Below are 18023 nucleotides of genomic sequence, written 5' to 3'. Positions count from 1 at the left end.
CTTCCTCCTTCTTGTAAGCTCCCATAAAGTACTGGAAGGCTGCAATAAGGTCTCCCAGGGTTGCTTTATGATTCCCAGGGTACAATATACTTTGCCATGATGTGGCATCAGAAACATTACCACAGGGCTTTATAAATAATTAGGACTACTGCAGAAATGAGGAACTTCATTTCTACTAACCAATCTCTCAGGTCATGTGAGACTATAAATACACTAAAAGCATTTGAAGAAATCAAGAGCTAAAATATTAAAGCCAGACTTCAGAACATGTCTTACGTAGATGTAATAGGTTTTCCTGGAAATGGGAAGAGAAAAAAGCACAGGGCCACCATTAAGGCACTCTTGCAGGCAAAAAGCACTGTTATATTTCCTTTCATTACTGTTTTGATGTTTCCTCCAGTAGCTAACAAAGCTAATGCATCTTTTTTTTCTGAGTTTCATTGTAGGTCTTGGTCTACCCCTTAATGGGAGTAGCTGAGCCATTACTTAAGCCTGTATGCATGTAAACATCCCACATCAAGGGGCTGGTATAAGATAGAGAGATAATTCCAAAAAACCACATTCACTAAAGGATTTTAGCACAAGCTCAATTTTAAGTGCTTGAATAATCCTTTTGATACGCTGCTAAATCTGGGGTTTAAAAAAGTACCTCTTAGGGAAGAATTTCTGTTTGGGAATTATAGGGATCAGGCGGAGATGCCATTCAAGAGGAAGTTTGTGCCAGGCCATAATCGAAATTTTTTTTTCTAATTAAAATGCTGGATCATTTTTGAATTGTAAGTGCCCTGCTGCCTAAATTTCAATACCACTGAATGGCACAATATTGCAGTTCTCCCTTCTACTCTGTACTGTGAATAACTACAATGAGAAGGAGAATTTTTTTTTACTTACCTGGAAACAGCTTGGAGTCAGCCCCACTGCATGACTGTTTCTTGCCCTGGTCTGCTCCCCAGAGCCCTCAGGATGCACTCTCACATTTTTGACATCCAGCCACACCCTGAGGAAATAACTGAAAATAGAAGAGAGCTCAAGTGTTAGGGCAGACTGACCAGACTTTACATTCCTCCATTTCTTTATGGAAAATAAATATAACACAAGAAATTTAAAACAGAGTGTAATGAGAACTTTAAAGTTTTCCTGCAAACCTACCTTTTGCCTCCTAAAAGATAATGAAATAGGAGAGCAGGAGCTGCGTAACTAAAGTGGGTTTGATCTGTTTTATTACATGCTAAGTACTTTGACAGCTGCTTCTGAACCAACATCTATGCTCAGTGCATATGCACTCATTCCACTGTGTCTGTCTGTGTAGATCTAATTCTGTCAGACTGAGTTATAATTTAAGATCGAAGGGAGGAAGGCAGAAGTCTGTATTAAGGAAAGGATAGTCCTAGATTATGAGAAAGTGGGAAAGATCCTTAACTAGAGTTACTTAGGAACTTTGGATGAATACTGTGGATACAATTATAGAATCTGCTGGTTAAAGGCTTTTCCACACCCTCCTTTGCTTCCCTTACATGAGTGCATAAGAAGAAAGCATGACTTAAAAGCGTGTTGTTTAAGTGTCAAAATTTCTTATACCATGCACTGAAAAATCTTAGTTGCCATTTAGTGAATTTGGTCTTGATCCCATTCTAGCACGAGTGAATTGAAAATAGGTTTTGTTGTTTTCAAATATTTTGGACATCGGTCAATTGCCATTATTATATGCTGCTGATTCACTGACTAGACTCACTTTCTGTGTCATTAACAGCCCTGTTACGAGGTACTATTAGGTGTGCCACATATTCCCAGAAATGTTGTCCTTATTTCCAGTCAGAATAACAGGAATGTGATTGTTTCTTTACACTTGTCACAAAGCCTTGTTAGAGACCTGTTCCCTTCCTTTCCCATCACTCATGCCGCATGACAAATCTCTGCAGGGTTACTCACCACCAGAGTAAGGCACCACCACTGAGCCCATGCTCGCCAGCTCTGCAGAACAAGCACTGCTGTTCCATCACATCTGGATGTGTCTGAGCCACCACAGCAGTGCTGTGTGACGCTAACATCCATGCTTCTGCCCTGAACCTACCAACTGGAAATGTGGGAACCCTACAGGCTCTGAATGTCTGTTTTAGTTGGTAGTAATCAGGGATCATCGGAGCATCACAGAACTGTGTGTCCTGGGTGGTTCTCCTTTTCTTTCCTTTTCCTTTTCCTTTTCCTTTTCCTTTTCCTTTTCCTTTTCCTTTTCCTTTTCCTTTTCCTTTTCCTTTTCCTTTTCCTTTTCCTTTNTTCTTTCCTTTTCCTTTTCCTTTTCCTTTTCCTTTTCCTTTTCCTTTTCCTTTTCCTTTTCCTTTTCCTTTTCCTTTTCCTTTTCCTTTTCCTTTTCCTTTCCCTTTCCCTTTCCCTTTCCCTTTCCCTTTTCCTTTTTCCTTTTTCCTTTTTCCTTTTCCTTTTTCCTTTTCCTTTCCTTTCCCTTTTTCCCCCCCCACCTATATATGCCTCTATGCTTATTAATTCTTCTTATTTTACCTATGTGAGGCAGAGAAATCTCTCTTAGGTTGACTGGTGACATTATGGAGATGGAAACAGTGAGTATGAATTGGACTTTCATTAAATTCATGTCAATAGGCTTTTTATATAGCTGCTGTGTCTTAATATATTGCAGTCATGTTCTCCAAAATCCAAGGAGCTCTTAAGGAGGCAAGGGGGAGGCTCATTTTACAGCCTGAGGCACCAAGGGGATCTCGTGTCTCTACTAATAAGATTCTGGGGTTTATGGCTCCTCACTGGTCTTCTAAGTTACTGATTATTTTAAATCTTCATCCACTTCTAAATGAAACGTTTAAACTGTTTTCTCACAATAAACTGTTTCCCATGTTCTTGGTGTTGCACTTTTAACAGAAACTGCTTTATTTAGAAGTGAAGTCTGTCTTTTATGAGAATACAGTTTAAACTGCATATGGGTTAGGGCTTTTCTCTCATTCTTATATCACACCCTTATTGCCTATTAGGCTGACCTCAGTTTTGGGAGAATTACTTGGTTAGTTCTAAATATAGCATTGTATCTGCCCTTAAATGGGAGTGAAGGGGCAGTAGCCTTTAGAGAGGCGAATTATTTTTGTTTTCCTCAGCCAGAGTCTACTAAGCTGGGAAAGGCTGGTCTTCTTCTCTGCTTTGCAATATTTCTGTATCCCTTGGTAAGTCCATTCTTCATCTAACTTGCTCTTGTTCAGAGGAATGGGAGTGATTATGGGGAAGGCACTGTGTGTTGAGTGCTTTTCTGTATGTAATAAATAATTATTCCTTCCTTGGGGAAAAGCAGCAACAAACAGGACACTGATGAATTTATGAAAAACAAGTAAAAAAGGAAAGTAGACTTATTTCATTCTGTGTATAGCCAGTTTGATTTTAGTGTGTATTATGTACCTTTGTTTTTCTTTTTTCTTTTCCTTTTTTTTTTCTGAATATAAAGAACTACGTTATATCAATAACTAGTTCTATTAGTATTTGTGCATTCACAGTTGCAGATACATTGATAGTGTCTTTTTTTTGTGGGTTTATGCTGCATGAATAGATAAAGCATGAGTTTTATGATGGATATACTCTAAAAAATAAGCATAAAATTCATCCTGTAGTAGCTGGCAAAACTATTTGGCATGCTGAGTAATGAAATGTAGCTGAGACAGAAAGTTCTACTTTTATTTTTTGTCTACCATACTTTTAAATACACCTTCAGAAGATGCATTTCTAGTGCCTGTATCGCTTTAGGCTACGTGATGTGTTCTGTGCCATATGAAAAGTCCAGCCAAATTCCACTGATAGTGTCTGGGGAAATCATGTCCATGCTCTTGAAACTTTGCCCGTGGGTTGATAATACCTGCGAGCCAATGAAAGCATCATAATGAAAGATAATAAAGCTTGGGATGATGGGAAGTGACTGACTTTCATCATCTCACTGTCTCACTTTCCTTGCTGTCCAGATGAAGGGATTTACTACACTTGCCAAGCGAAGGGAAATCTTAAAACTGTGCTGGAACTTGTTGCAACTCCTTATATATTTGGAGTGCTGGGATGACAAAGTTTCAGGTCAACAGGGTAAAATGCAGCCTCATTTAATTTCCAGTGAAATAATAACACAAATTCATAAGAAAGCTTCTACTTAAATAGAAGAGGGTATATGCTGCTTGGCTATAGCAGTGATAAGGCAAAAGATATTAGACTGTGGCAGTGGGTTGTTCTGTGTGTGTACTCACATCACAAGAGCTGTAGAAAAGCCAAAATTACAGATTAGACTTGCAAGAATGCAAGAACCGATGCTCCAGGCATGGCAATGACCTTGCTAGAGGGAAGGGTAGCTGTGAGGCAGAGCCATGGCCCTGCCTCCTGTCTGCACGCTGCAGAGCATAGCTGGTGGTGGACTCCACCAAGGGTTATAGCTGTGACCATGGTATATGTTAAATTGCCTCCACACTAACTGGTGATGGTTAGAAGGTAAAGCAAACCAATGTCTTCCCAAGCAAGACCACTTGATATAGTGAGATGTTAAATGTCTGTTCATTAAAAAAGTGAACTTATTAACAAAAGCCAAATAGATCTGTGATGGTCAGTATCATCAGATGCTTGAATATGTTGCTTTGTTGGATGTTCAGATGTCAACAAATTGGTAAGAGTCTCCTTTTTTTAGGTTTAAAGAGTAAAATGATGCACATATTTCTCAGAATGATTTGTACCAGATCAAACATCTTGTCCACTAGATTTCTGTTTAAAACCAATTTGCAAAACTAGGCAAATGCTATTCCCAGACAACTGAGACATGATCAGTAAAATATGAGACGAGCTGTAATGTAGCTAAAGACAAGACAAGGAAGAAAAAAAGACAAAGAATCTTGAAGCTTGATGACTAATGTCTGGAGCTCCATATGGTTTAAGCATTGTGAATTCCATATGCTTTTTTTAATTTCAGAAACATTTATATTCTGTTGCCAAAAAAGTTGAAGCTGATTTCTTATTATGCAGAAGAAAAAAAAAAAAATCAATGGGAAAGACAAGTGTCTTAAACTAACAGTAGATTATGTGGTTGTTGTTTTTTTTTTCAGTTTATCCTCTCTCATACACAGAGCCTAATTTTTTGTATATGATCTAAATAAAGACATACAGAGATAAAAGACTGAAGAAAAATATTAACATTTTAGAAGTTTATTATCAAAATGGAGATGTTATCAGACTCTCTACATGCCATTCTGTTTTAGACTGCAGAGTCTATCAGTGGCATAATGATTCATGCTAACTTTACAAGATTTCTATCAAAGTGAAGTTTCCTGGAGGAAAATATTTTTATGTATCTGCTGTAATTTCTACAGGATTGGTTAAGCCATCTGGAAAAGACTATGTGTTTTCTGAGGCAGTATGGTAATTCTTACTTTGAGTCAGAAAACAGAATTACAGATTTTCAGAGGAAGCAACTCCATGGGAAAAATCTGGACAAACTTTTGATTCAGTGCAGAAGTTCAAAGGTATTTAAGAAAGATGAGATGCTGAGGAGGCTCAGGGATTTATGCACATAGGAGCAAGATGTACTGATCTTTCAGCCAGAATGAGAAAGACAGGCTACGTGAGGGCAGACAAGAACCTAAGAATCATTTTTGGCACTTCTGCAGATGGACTAGGACAGAGATGAGCAAAGAAAGTGCAAGCTGCATGGTATAGCATTGACAGGTCAGGCAGAGAGAGTACATACTCTATAGTGCATCTCTCATGACATGAACCTTCTGTGTCTGAGAAGGCAAGTTGTCTATCTTTGGTGAGCATAACCATGTTCTTTTTCCCATGACATCTGTCAATCCCATCCATCAGTTTATTTGGTTGTGTGCTTGCTCTCTGAGGTTAGGTGAACGATCATGCTAGAATTTACTGCCCGTCCTTTAAATCTTAAATTAACTCACTTATCAAACTAACAATGTCTCCATATCAGAAGCTTGGCCTCCTGCTCCCGAGTGTGGCCCCTTGTCACATGATCCTAGATTACTGCTTTCTATTCAGATCAGTATTACTATGGCATGGAGCTATGCATATCCTGGCCTAGGGAATTCTGCTATCTACTCTTGAGTTTTCTCTTTTATTCACATATATAGTTATACAGATGCTACCAAATGTGAGGAAATGTATATTTGTGTAAACTGATTTGAACAATCTAACTCACCTGTGTTTTATATAATAAATCCTCATGGGCATTTTGGTTGATGTAATACTTTTGTTTGTGTTTAATAGTCCTCTGAGTCCTTTATATAGCACACAGTTAGATCCTGCTGATATCAGAACCATCATTTAGAGTCAGAGAAATAAATAGGTATAAAAAATAAAAATGTAAGGATACAAAGGCACTATGCTTTGCCAAAAGAGTGAAGGTCAGATAAGAAATTAAACACCTTGACCTGTAACTCTAGATCTTTTTCTTGAAATCCGGGGAAGTTAATTGGATCTGCATGGATGAATTTCAAGGGTTGTTTTGTGACCAGATCCCTCTAGCTCTTGCAGTCACTTATCAGTAGAACTTCATGAATAAAATTAAAATTATTAATTTTTTACAATTATTCAAACAATTAATTTGTCTTTCTCTTGGCCTATTTATGTAATCCTTTTGTTGATTTCCCATTGGGAAATGTACTTTTTTTCTTTGATGCCTCCGTCAGATCATTGCCTGCATCTTGCTATTGGGTCAGTTCCACCAATTGCCATGCCAGTATAATCAGGTCTCCAGTAGTAATAAAATCCTGATTTACCTAAGTCAATGAATTCAGTGCGGCTAAGCTGTTATTTATGTATCATGTTAACTAACTCTGTTTCTGGCATGTTGGCTAAATATTAATATATGTTAATGTATATTGTATATATGTATAATACGTATAAATGTATATCAACAGAAAACTGGAATACCAGTCAACATCTTGTTCCTAGGAAGACAACAGAAGCTTCTCCTATCCTAAACTCAAGATACCCTATGGGTTCTGTAGACTCTGCTAAAGGTGTTTTTACAGTGGGGCTGTGATTTTGCTCTTCAGATAGTTGTCTTTGCAGGACTACTAAGTATTAAATACATACTCTGCAAGCATCATTGTAATTAACTGATGATGATTATTGCATTTGGAACTGTTGCCAGGCAGCTCCCCTCTGTGTTAACAGAAGGCACAATGAGTCTGATGGCTAACAAGCTCTGCTAATTGCTCGCATGTATGCTGAGAGCAAAGGGCTATGACTGTTTCTGTTCTATAGATGGTTGGCTAAATGTGAAGAATATCTGAACTGAAATTTTGAGATTTGCATGCTGATTAACAGAAAAAGACATGCTAGTTAAAATGTAAGTTTTGCATTTAGTGGAAAAGGCAGGACTGTAAATGGCAAAGATGTTTTCTCCTATCTCAGAAATGAAAATAACCTAGACTGTGATCCATCCAGGCACATGGGAATTACTGAGCAACCCTTGTACACAAATCAGATCTCAGGGGAGTTTTACACATAGCAACGCATAAGTTGCATGTTGATAAATTCATAGAATTGCATAATGGGGCCACATGTAAACATGAGTAGCTCTTCACAGCTGAGTCAGCTGAATCTATGGGTTTGCCATTTGCACCTTCATTTAAGTGAAAGGGCTAATTAAAAATAGAACAGAGGGAACATTATACTATTAACTGCTCAGTTAACATGCAAACTTAGGAGAAAGACAAATGTCACATACACAACAGTCACACAGACAGCAGGAAGAAAATCAGTATTTGATCTCTGCAGGCCTCATGTCGTGTACAGATACCAGAAGCAGGAGAAGCCAAGGCTGCTAATCTGTCTGTGTAACTGTGTTTATGTAGCTAAGACAATGTGTTACTCCTGTAATGAATTGATAGGTTCAAGTCAGCTCAGCATTGCACGAGGGCACATAACCAAATCTGCATCTCTGCAAGGTGTTGTATCATGGTGTGCTAACTTGAATAACTTTCTTATTTCTCTAGAAATGTTGTAATACAGTTCTTTAATGTCTCTTATTAATGTTGTAAACCTGCTTTATTTTTGTCTCACAGCACATGGTATTTTGCCTAAAGCTCTCATTCCCGCATGTGTGACTAGTAGCTTTCATATCTCTTTAAAAAAGGAATGGAAAGGTAACTAGAGACTATGCTGAAGGTGCAGCTGTCAGGTGGTAAATTATAAAATGTTCCCCAATTAAATCTTATGACTTTTTTTTTACTAAGATGTTTCTGCTATTAAATGGATCTACTAAATACACCTACACATACCTGCAGAGAGATTTTTCTTGGAAAAGTAAGACTAGCTGATGTGAGAATGTCATGACTTGGGGGAATCTGATTCAGCTTTTGAATACCTGAAACTAAGACTCAGATGCAGCTAAAATTTACAGTATGATATGCTGGAAACGGGGCATTTGTAGCTACTTTAACAGAGTTTAAGGTTCAATTTCTTAGCCTTTTAAACATGTTTGTTTGCTTGTTTGCTTTCAGTTAATTTGGATGTAATTTTGTAGGCTTCAGGCAAATTGCCAAACACACGCACAAAGTGGAGGGACTTATTAAACTGAGTTGCAGTTTTCAGTGAATCATCTGCTCTTATTCCTAAAAGTCTGATATGCTCTATAAGAAATATAGATATGATTTTGTCAAGAAAAAATTGCTGCAACAAGATGTACAAAATGATTTCTTCTGCATACACAATCTGTCTAATAGTACAAATAGGAAAATCTTTAAAAGGTCACACTAAAAATTCATGCAAAATTCTTGATTATATTTGTGATTTTCAACAATTTTATAATTGCTTCCCTGTTCTGAAATAGGAATTTTGCAACTTTTTTTTTTTTTTTTATCATAAGATAATATTAAAAATTCTCTTACCTGACAGAAAGGACCACTGCTTTCAGAATAAGTATTACATATTTAAAAGCCTATTTGCAGTAAAGGGATTGTATGTACTTTTCTCACAAGGCAAAGATTAATGAAGGAAAAAAAGTTCTTGAAAACTGAAAGTTGACAATGACGTGGTGACTGAGTTTATTTAATTTTGAAATAGATTTCATTTTACCATAAACATCCATTTTCCTGAAATAGTTATTCCTCTAATTTTGAAGTGTATACTATTTTTTTCTCCCCAAAGCACAGGTATATGGTAGTAAATAGAAAATAAATTAAAATTGGTTATTACTAGTGCCTTTGAAATTACTGAATGGGAGTTCCCATTGTATCCAAATGAGCAGGGCTTGATGGCCCCAGGGGCTGACATGGACCCCTGTGTCACAGGGTAGGCCCCAGGTGGGCTGGGCGGGGACAGTCAGGTCCATGACTACTCCGGGGCCTTGAAACCCTCTCTGTGTGGCCCCTGGGTGATCTAGTGGTGTTTCATGTCCCAGAGGTGTGTCCCAGGCCATGCCAGAGCTGCTGTGTGAGAAATTGCGTGGGAGTATAAAGAACTGGGGCAATGTCCTTTCCTTTAAGAAGGAAATTAGATGTTATCTTAGGAATTTGCTTCAGGATTTGGAACAAGATATTTTATAGACTTTATGAAGGGAAATTGCTTATTTTGTCACTGAAGGCTGTTGGGGAAAGTGTTGGCTGTTTGTGTGCCTGCTGCAGTCCCTTACAGCCATTTAGACCAAGTGCACAGAGTCCCACATCCAACTGAGAATACAACAGGACTTACAGTTGAACAGGCTGGAACCTACTCAGGATATGGCCAGTAGCATTCCACACTTTTGCAAAGTTTTCATCACGTTCCCAATGAGCATAAAGGAATGTGGTCGCCTCTGTCTGCTTTTAACACCTTAGCCGGGAATTTGCTTAACACTGACACAGTGGGAAATATGCCTGCCACCCACGGGTTTCTGGGAGCTCCCTGAACGTTCCTGAGATCCTTCTATCCTGATCAAACTCTCCAAATGTTTTGGAGGAATTCTGCAGGACCACCAGAATGACTGATCAAGACAAAAAAAACCTACACAAAAAAACCAACACATGAGAAAAAATTGCATGAGCCAGCTTTGTTTGGTTTATATAGGAGAACTGAAAGGAGATGTGAATGCAGTGTTGGAATCCTCAACGTGCTGCTGCAAAGTGGGTGAATGCAGTCTATTTTGTGTTGTCATGGTGAACTGGCTAGAAACGGTGAGTGTAAATTGCAGGAAGGGATAAAGCAAAATATTTGAAGAGGGGAGGGATGAAATACATAGAAAATGCCCCAGAAGCTGTCAAATTTCTGTCCCTGGAAAATTCTAAGGAGGTATTAAATGACATCTGGAAAGAAGAGAAAAATGACCCATCAAGATCTTCTTGCTCTATCATCTGTGATTTCGTGGCTCACTTCGTGGCTAATGAACAGTCTGAGGTGCCCATGTATGTAATTGATGGCCACAGAGTGGTGGAATTTTGTACATTTGTGCTTGTACACATGTATACATATGTAAAAATATCAAACTTAATTACCTGAAATGTATGGTTAAATGTGATTTCATTGCAGGAATTGCTGATTGTAAGAAACTGAAGTATGTCATCAGTAGCAGTGCCATTTTACCAAAGAAGACACAAACACTTTGATCAGTCCTATCGCAACATTCAGACAAGATATGTACTCGAAGAATATGCAGCAAGAAAGTGAGTACCATGTATTTCTCATATATAGCACAGAGATGTTTCTATACTGGATAATCAGTCAGTTCTTAGAATCAATATATTTACATTCTCCTCTCCCTCACTGGTGATTTATTTGGAATGGTACATTTTCCATTTCCTTCCACTGAGACACTTCTTGTCTGCCATCTCCCACCAGAATAGCTAGACTATCTAGTTATGTGTCAACTCATCCACACAGGCCTTTTATCTGAGGTTTCATCCTGTTTACTACCTCCAAGTTGGAAATTCCTTTTTTTAGGCTCTGATTGAAACTCACTCTGACTTAGGTAAAATTGCTTTGAAATAAATTGTAAATCATAGAAGTGTTTTTTTCACTCATTCTTCCATACAACATGAGGAGGATATTCCTTCTCCTGAAATTGGCTATTCCTAATTATGTTTGGTTTTTTTTTTGTCAATCAAATTGTTTCTTTCTTAAAAAAACAACTAAGCAACAAAACAGTTTCAATTTCTCTCATGAAATCTCAGAGTTTGAATCTTAAAGCCTGGAATTTTGAATCTGGGTTGCTTAAGAATTACTGTCCTCTCTCTTCAGTAATTAAGATGCTTAGCTAACTGTCCAGCTTCTGCAGATTCCCTTATGAAAGAGGGATTTTATGAGGAAGATTATGTGAAGTGTAGAAAGGAAAGAACATTTAGAAATATGCAATATTATAGGGATTCTGTGTGCTTTGATTCTTAGACAAGCTTTTACCCTTGTGATTCATTAAATGGTGCTACCACAGCACTTAAAGGATTAGAGATGGACCATAGAGTATATATTTAAAAGAATCAAATGAAATAAAATGTCTAATGACCTCAAGTGATGAATGATGGGCATTAAGCCTCTGAAGATCAAGTGGGAATCAGAGCATCCTAGTGGCACTGCAGTTAGTGAGGAATGCAAAGTAGCATCCTTACCAAACTATGCTCATTTACAGAATTCAACTTGTTTAAAGTAATTTAGTTTATTTTTATGAGAGCATTTTTTTCCCAGAATTGCTGGGTTATAACAGTGTTTTTTATATTTGAAGGGCTGCTTCTAGACAGGCTGCTCACTATGAATCAACTGGCCTGGGAAAAACAACATGCAGACTCTGTGCCAGGAGGGCACGTAGCTTGGCTCATGAAGCAATGCAAGAATCCAGGAAAAGGTAAAGCTCTGTTAGTTCCATCTGACCTGTGTGGTGGCTCTAGTCCCATTCAGTATCTCTCTTTTGCCAGGGCTCTCTTCAAAGTCGGCAAGACTGGAGTCTTCTCTGTCACTGTTCAACACTAATCTATTTTGGCTAGAATACTAAATTACTGAGTGTCACTTTCAGTCTCATATTTCGACCCAGAGTTGTTTCCCTTAATCCTCAGCCTGGTCCTTGAAAATAGCTTTAAACTCAATAAAAATTAGAATCTGCTTAGGATCTAAAACATTTTCAAACAGATCTACTGCACTGTTACTACATTTCTGGTTTGGATCAGATTAAACATTTTGAATTCTTTCCTTAATACCGAGATGGCTTATTGTCATGTCTCAATTACAGCCTTGGTATGAAGTCTTAGAATAAATGTGCTGGCAGCAGTACTTCAGTTAGAAAATTTGACTGTTTCTGCTCTGACATGCTTTACAGTGACTGTAACAAAGATATAGATGGTATATGATACAAGAATGAATTCTGCCTTATTTGTAGAAAATTTGTTGAGGGTATCATACATATAATGAGGGTTCTAGCACTTTGTTTTGAAAGATACATCCTAGAAGCAGAATGTTCCAGGAGAATAGAACTCGTTTGCGTAATATAACTTGTCTTTTAAAAACCATCTTAAATTTAATCAATATTAAATTATACATGGCAAAACAAAGCTGGTATTCAAAATACATTGAAGTAGCAAAAACAAATATTTAAAAAATGCTAGCAAAAATAATAGCTTGATCTTCTTGTTCACTGAAGATCACGCAAGTCATCTCATTTGCTTCATTGCATCTTGGGTTATACTTTAAGAGTCTGTAATTATAGCCATGTTAGAAATTTCTGATAGCTCCTTGCTTTTATGATGTTGACAAGCCCAAGTAGTGTAGGCTGCTTACAGAATCAACATGAATGAAGGAATGTGAGTTAGCTCCTCCTAAAAGATAGCGGAAAGAATCACAGAATCACAGAACTGTGGGGTTTGGAAGGGACCTCAAGAGATCATCAAGTCCAAACCTGCTGCTAAAGCAGGTACCCTACAATAGGTTGCACAGGTAGGCGTCCAGATGGGTCTTGAATATCTCCATATGAAAAGAATCTGTAACCTCTCTGGGCAGTCTGTTCCAGTGCACCGTCACCCTTACCGTAAAGTTCTTCTGCATGTTAGTATGGAACTTCCTATGTTCAAGTTTTAGACCATTACTCCTTGTCCTATCACTATGCACCACCAAGAAGAGCCTGCCCTCATCCCTTTGCCTCCCACCTCCCTTAGATATTTATGAACATTAATCAGACCCCCTCTCAGTCTTCTTTTTCCCAGGCTGAACAGCCCCAGGTTATTCAGCCTTTCTTAATATGGGAAATGCTCCAGGTCCTTTATCATCTTTGTGGCTATCCTCTGAATTCCTACTAGGAGATCCTTGTCTTTTTTGAACTGGGGAGCACGGAACTGGACTCAGTACTGTATATGTGGCCTCACCAGGGCAGAGTAGAGGGGGAGGATCACTTCCCTCGACCTGCTATCCACGCTCTTTTTAATGCACCCCAGGATCCCATTGGCATTCTTGGCCACAAGGGCACACTGCTGGCTCATGGCCACCAGGACACCCAGGTCCTTCTCCGCAGAGCTCCTCTCTAGCAGGTCAGCCTCTAACTTGCACTAATGCATGCAGTTATTCCTCCACAGGCGCAAGACTCTGCACATGTTCTCCTTAAACCTCATCAGGTTCCTCCCTGCCCAACTCTTCGATCTGTGCAATATTCATATTCACCTCACATGCTCACTAGGGTATGCTGGTAGACTCTTCAGAATAATTCCTGAACTAAGTTTTCCATGCTGATATGGTTTCAAAGCCCTTAGCTGCCTAATGTATATAAGTGATAATCTTAAAGCTTCATATCGATTGTTCTTATTGGATTTTTTTCTTGTTCTACAGAACTCATGAGCAAAAGTCTCATGCTAGTGATGAAAAAAGGATCAGATATGCCAGTGAGCTGTCATCTTTGGAAAGAGAGATTCACATGGCCAGGCACCATGCTAGGGAACAACTGGATAGACTTGCTATACAAAGAATGGTACAGTACTGAATTTTTTTTGTCCCTACCAAAGTACAATTATAAGATATACTAAGATTTAGGTCTATGTTTCAAATATTAGTAGTGACTTAACATCTTTTGGTATTGTGGATTTAAGATTAAATCTTCTAGCCCATTTGATTCTAGTGCTAAATGCTTCCTTTCTTTTCCTACTTTTGTTGTTTTCCTTTGTTTAACAGGTAGAAGAAAATATGGCTCTGGAAAGACATGCTTTTGAGGAAAAAATAAGTCGAGCTCCTGAAATCCTGGTGCGCCTGAGATCTCACACTGTCTGGGAAAAGATGTCTGTGCGTCTTTGCTTCACTGTACAAGGATTTCCCTCTCCCGTTGTTCAGTGGTAAGAAACTGGCCTTATCCAGGCCTTTAAAACTGTTGTTAAGCTTTTCCCATTGGGAATTTATGGCATTACTGATAACTGCCGCATACATAATGGCTATGTTAAAAACACTTCATAATCCTCATATATGTGCTTTATCCTAGTACTTGACACTGCAGTGGGAAGAGTAGGAGGAAAGCTTGCTGAATGGCCGCGTGCAGTGTGAGAAGCAAACTTGAGCATTTCAGAAGGCAGACTGTGGAAAGCATTCCAGTCTTTTTGGCCATTCATTTCCCTGAAGATGAAGATGGCACTATAGAAAATGGCACTATACGCAAAGTTCACAGACTGCTTGCTAGGCCCAGGTTAACTTGCCCAGCACTATTGTTGTCGTGGGCAATTGCCACAGACTGCATGTTTGCTTTATGTCAGCCCCTACTGAGGTGGACATTAATGTAAAGACCATAAAGCTGCCCTCCTATCTAGACAAGTGCTATCTGGTACATGGCAGAACTACAGACTGGACTGTGAATATCTAACCCTGTTGCCGTTTCCCTTTTTTGAGCTGAAGTGCTTTACTGTGATCAAAGACAAAATTTACTTCCTATCCTGTGTCAGGGCTAGTGGACTGGAAAGTTCAAGTCACATCCTGTCTTTCTCTACTGCCATCTCTTCTGGTCTGGGTACATTCCTTTCCACTTTCTACTGCAGTGATCATCCTCCTTCACCTTCACGGCCTGAATGTGTATTTATTCACATAATGTTGGAAATTACACAGGTAGAGAAAATGTATTGAGTTCTCAGATTATAAAAATGATTCCTGAATGTAAAAAACAACTGAATTATTGCAATGAATAGAAGAAGCTGCTATTAATTAATTCATTTTTTTCTTGTTTGTCAGGTACAAAAATGAGGAACTGATTACCCCTGCAAGTGATCCAGCAAAGTACAGTGTTGAAAACAAATATGGAGTACATGTGTTGCATATAAACAGGTATAGAGTAGATTCTTATACTCTGTGCAAATTCAACACACTTCTCTCACATTTAGGCTAGAGATAGTCCACTGAATAGCTGGATATTATGTCATGAACATGAATTGAAAATGAAAAAGTAGATACTTCTATTATTTAGCTTTGGCACTCTACCAAAAGACAGTAAAGTAGACATAAGTGGCTGAAAGAAGTAGTTCCTTTTTTGTCAGAATTTTGTTTTCTTGGAAATCAAAGTAGAAAAACTGTATATTTTATGTTCTTTTCACGATGAAGCTCTTTAAGTTATCTAGAAATTCAGCTGGCCATAGCAAAGATACCCAATTATGGTTTTTGTTTTATTATATGGTAGGTTCCATTTCCTTTTGATCTCCATTTGTTTGTTCTCAGAAAATAAGGAAGTTTTAACTTACTTAGAGAAAAAGAATAATCTAATTTATTTTGTTTTTCAAAATGATGTTAATCTTGCAATATAGAAAATGCCTGTATAGAGCATTTTCCTAAAACTAATATTTGTACCAGGCTGTCCTTAAACAACTGAAATGTTGCCTATTGCCTATGACTCAGTACCAGTACTTTTTTTAAAATACAAAATGCCTGATTAAAATGAGGACATAACAGCAGTATTCAAAAACTAGAGAAGAGGCACAAAAAAGACCTTTCCTTTTAAACTTCTCCATAACATGGTCACACAGCTGGAACATCTGTAGCTAGCACTTATCTAGTCAAACATTTCATCTTCTACTCTGTCTACCTGTCAGCAGTGGAAGAAACCCTGAACTTGTGGTTTTAGCAGAGAAAATAACTGCATAATTCCTTCTACTTTTGGGAAGGAATGCTTGTCTTTGTTTCTGAAATGAAGTCCAACTTGAGTTTTCAACTTTCTGTAGCTCAGGACAGGAGAAGCATATCCCTGTACAGAAGTTCTCAGCCAGAACCACTCTGTTGTTGCTTCTTAAGGGGTATTTCTCGAGTAGTAGTAGTACTTACAAGTACCTCTAAGATACTCACAGTCTTCAACCCCAGGACATCAGTAATTTCCTGGCTGATTTCTGTATCTATGAGATGTCTCAACACAGCTGGTTCTATCCCACCAGCATTACTTTTGGAGGTGAGGTTAAAAGAAAAATACAGGTTGCTCTACTGCAGTCCTCTCCCTTGCAGCAGATGAAAAAGGAAAATGCTCTCCTCTGCCTGCGTGTGTGTGGCAGTGAGTGATAGATGAAATATAGGTGACTTCATGCAAGTAAATGATTGTACTTGTGTTTATCTTGCTTAGTGTTAATAAGCTGCTGTTTGGTGAGTCCTGACACTCAATATGTAGCACAGTTTTCTTTTGTGACTTTTAGGGTGTAAATTGCTTTTTGAGAAAGCGAGAATCAGTGAGGATAGTGCTTTCTGAGCATCTGTAGCCATCACATCAAAGGTATAATATATAATTCCTGGTGCTTTTTTTGTCTTTCCATTACTGATTATCAGTCATGTAGACAACATTCACATCCACCTTTGGGATTGTTCAGATAGAGCTGTACTTATTCAGACATATCTTAGAGTCATTCACTCGCATCCACTTAAGAATCCACACCCACCCATTGTCGTCCACTCTTTACTAGGCACAGATCTGTATGTATACATATGTGGTCACTCATGTTCAGCCAAGCTGCCCTCTTCAACTACCGTTGTTCTGTTCCTCTTCTGTTCTGTCTGGTAGTGTGGTCTTTTTGCCAGCTAAGGTTGCCTGGGTGCTCTCTGACAGGTCTCTCTTCTCCACTTAAAAGAATACTGGGAGGTTACAGACCCAGAGCTATGATTTATTTACCATAGACTTATATACTTTATTAACTTAAAAAAAAACAACTAAGTTTAAATAGTTTTTTATTGCTAATCTATTTTATTTCAAAACTTGACTATCAATTGCTTATTGCTCCCCAAAAGTTGGAAAATCAATCTGTGGGAAATGAAAGAAAGTTTTGATAGTTTTTCTATTGCTAGTATTAGATGTACTAGTATTAGACAATGAAATTATATTTATTTGGTTAATATATGTATTGTTAAGATTTTAAGTAAAAACATATATCAGTTCACTACAGATCTTCCATAAGTATCTCTATACATGCATATTTGGAACATTATTTTTTTCCTAGAAGTAGAACAGTTTGGATTTTATACCTATCCACTGCTGTGCTCTTCTCAGCTGTTCATACCAAAGTGCTGAGCTGCATATCATCTGATCCACAGCCACTCAGAACTGCCTTGGAATTTCTTGGCTACCTTTTTAGAGCTTCAGGGAAGCTCAGGGAGTGAACTTTTCCTTCTGATGCAAGTGTGATATTTATTCCTATGAGTATTCCTTGATCCCGGTGGAAAAATTCCTGAGGCGCCAAAACCAGGACGTCACCTTGTCAACTTAAAGCAGTAACTGGACACAATTTCATCTCTACCATTTGCTGTCTTCCAGGGCCCATGACTATAGCAGATCATTTTCATTTCTCTGTCTCATATTTTTATGATGCTTTGTGCTCAGTTTACCACATTTTCTACATTTGTTCAGCACTATCTTTACCGTATAGTTCCACTCTCTTGCTCCTCTTAGGCTTCCTCAATTGGGAGCCTGAGCTCAACATCTCCCTTACACAGTAAAGAAGAGAGATATGGAGCTTTCATGATAATTTTTGAACATCTCACAGTTATAGGGATTGTTTAACATTTCTTTCTTTATCCCATCAAATTTAACTACAGATAGTCATATAATCCAAGAAAATATTTCTCTATCGGAGGTAGTCAAGATT

General features: G+C 38.1%; 1 protein-coding gene across 1 annotated transcript in view; it reads left to right on the top strand.

Annotated features, from left to right (window-relative positions):
• Positions 1 to 18023, top strand: part of MYOM2 (myomesin 2) — an 82945-nt gene that overhangs the window by 2318 nt on the left and 62604 nt on the right. The window contains exons 2-6 of the mRNA XM_021392622.1: positions 10498 to 10631; positions 11684 to 11803; positions 13768 to 13906; positions 14107 to 14264; positions 15145 to 15237. Of these exons, the coding sequence (XP_021248297.1) occupies positions 10525 to 10631; positions 11684 to 11803; positions 13768 to 13906; positions 14107 to 14264; positions 15145 to 15237 (617 nt within the window). The 5' untranslated portion in view covers positions 10498 to 10524. The remainder of the gene's footprint in view (positions 1 to 10497; positions 10632 to 11683; positions 11804 to 13767; positions 13907 to 14106; positions 14265 to 15144; positions 15238 to 18023) is intronic.

This window comes from Numida meleagris, chromosome 3, assembly GCF_002078875.1.
Source record: "Numida meleagris isolate 19003 breed g44 Domestic line chromosome 3, NumMel1.0, whole genome shotgun sequence".
Classification (NCBI taxonomy): domain Eukaryota; kingdom Metazoa; phylum Chordata; class Aves; order Galliformes; family Numididae; genus Numida; species Numida meleagris.
This window is presented reverse-complemented; position numbering and strand designations above follow the sequence as displayed.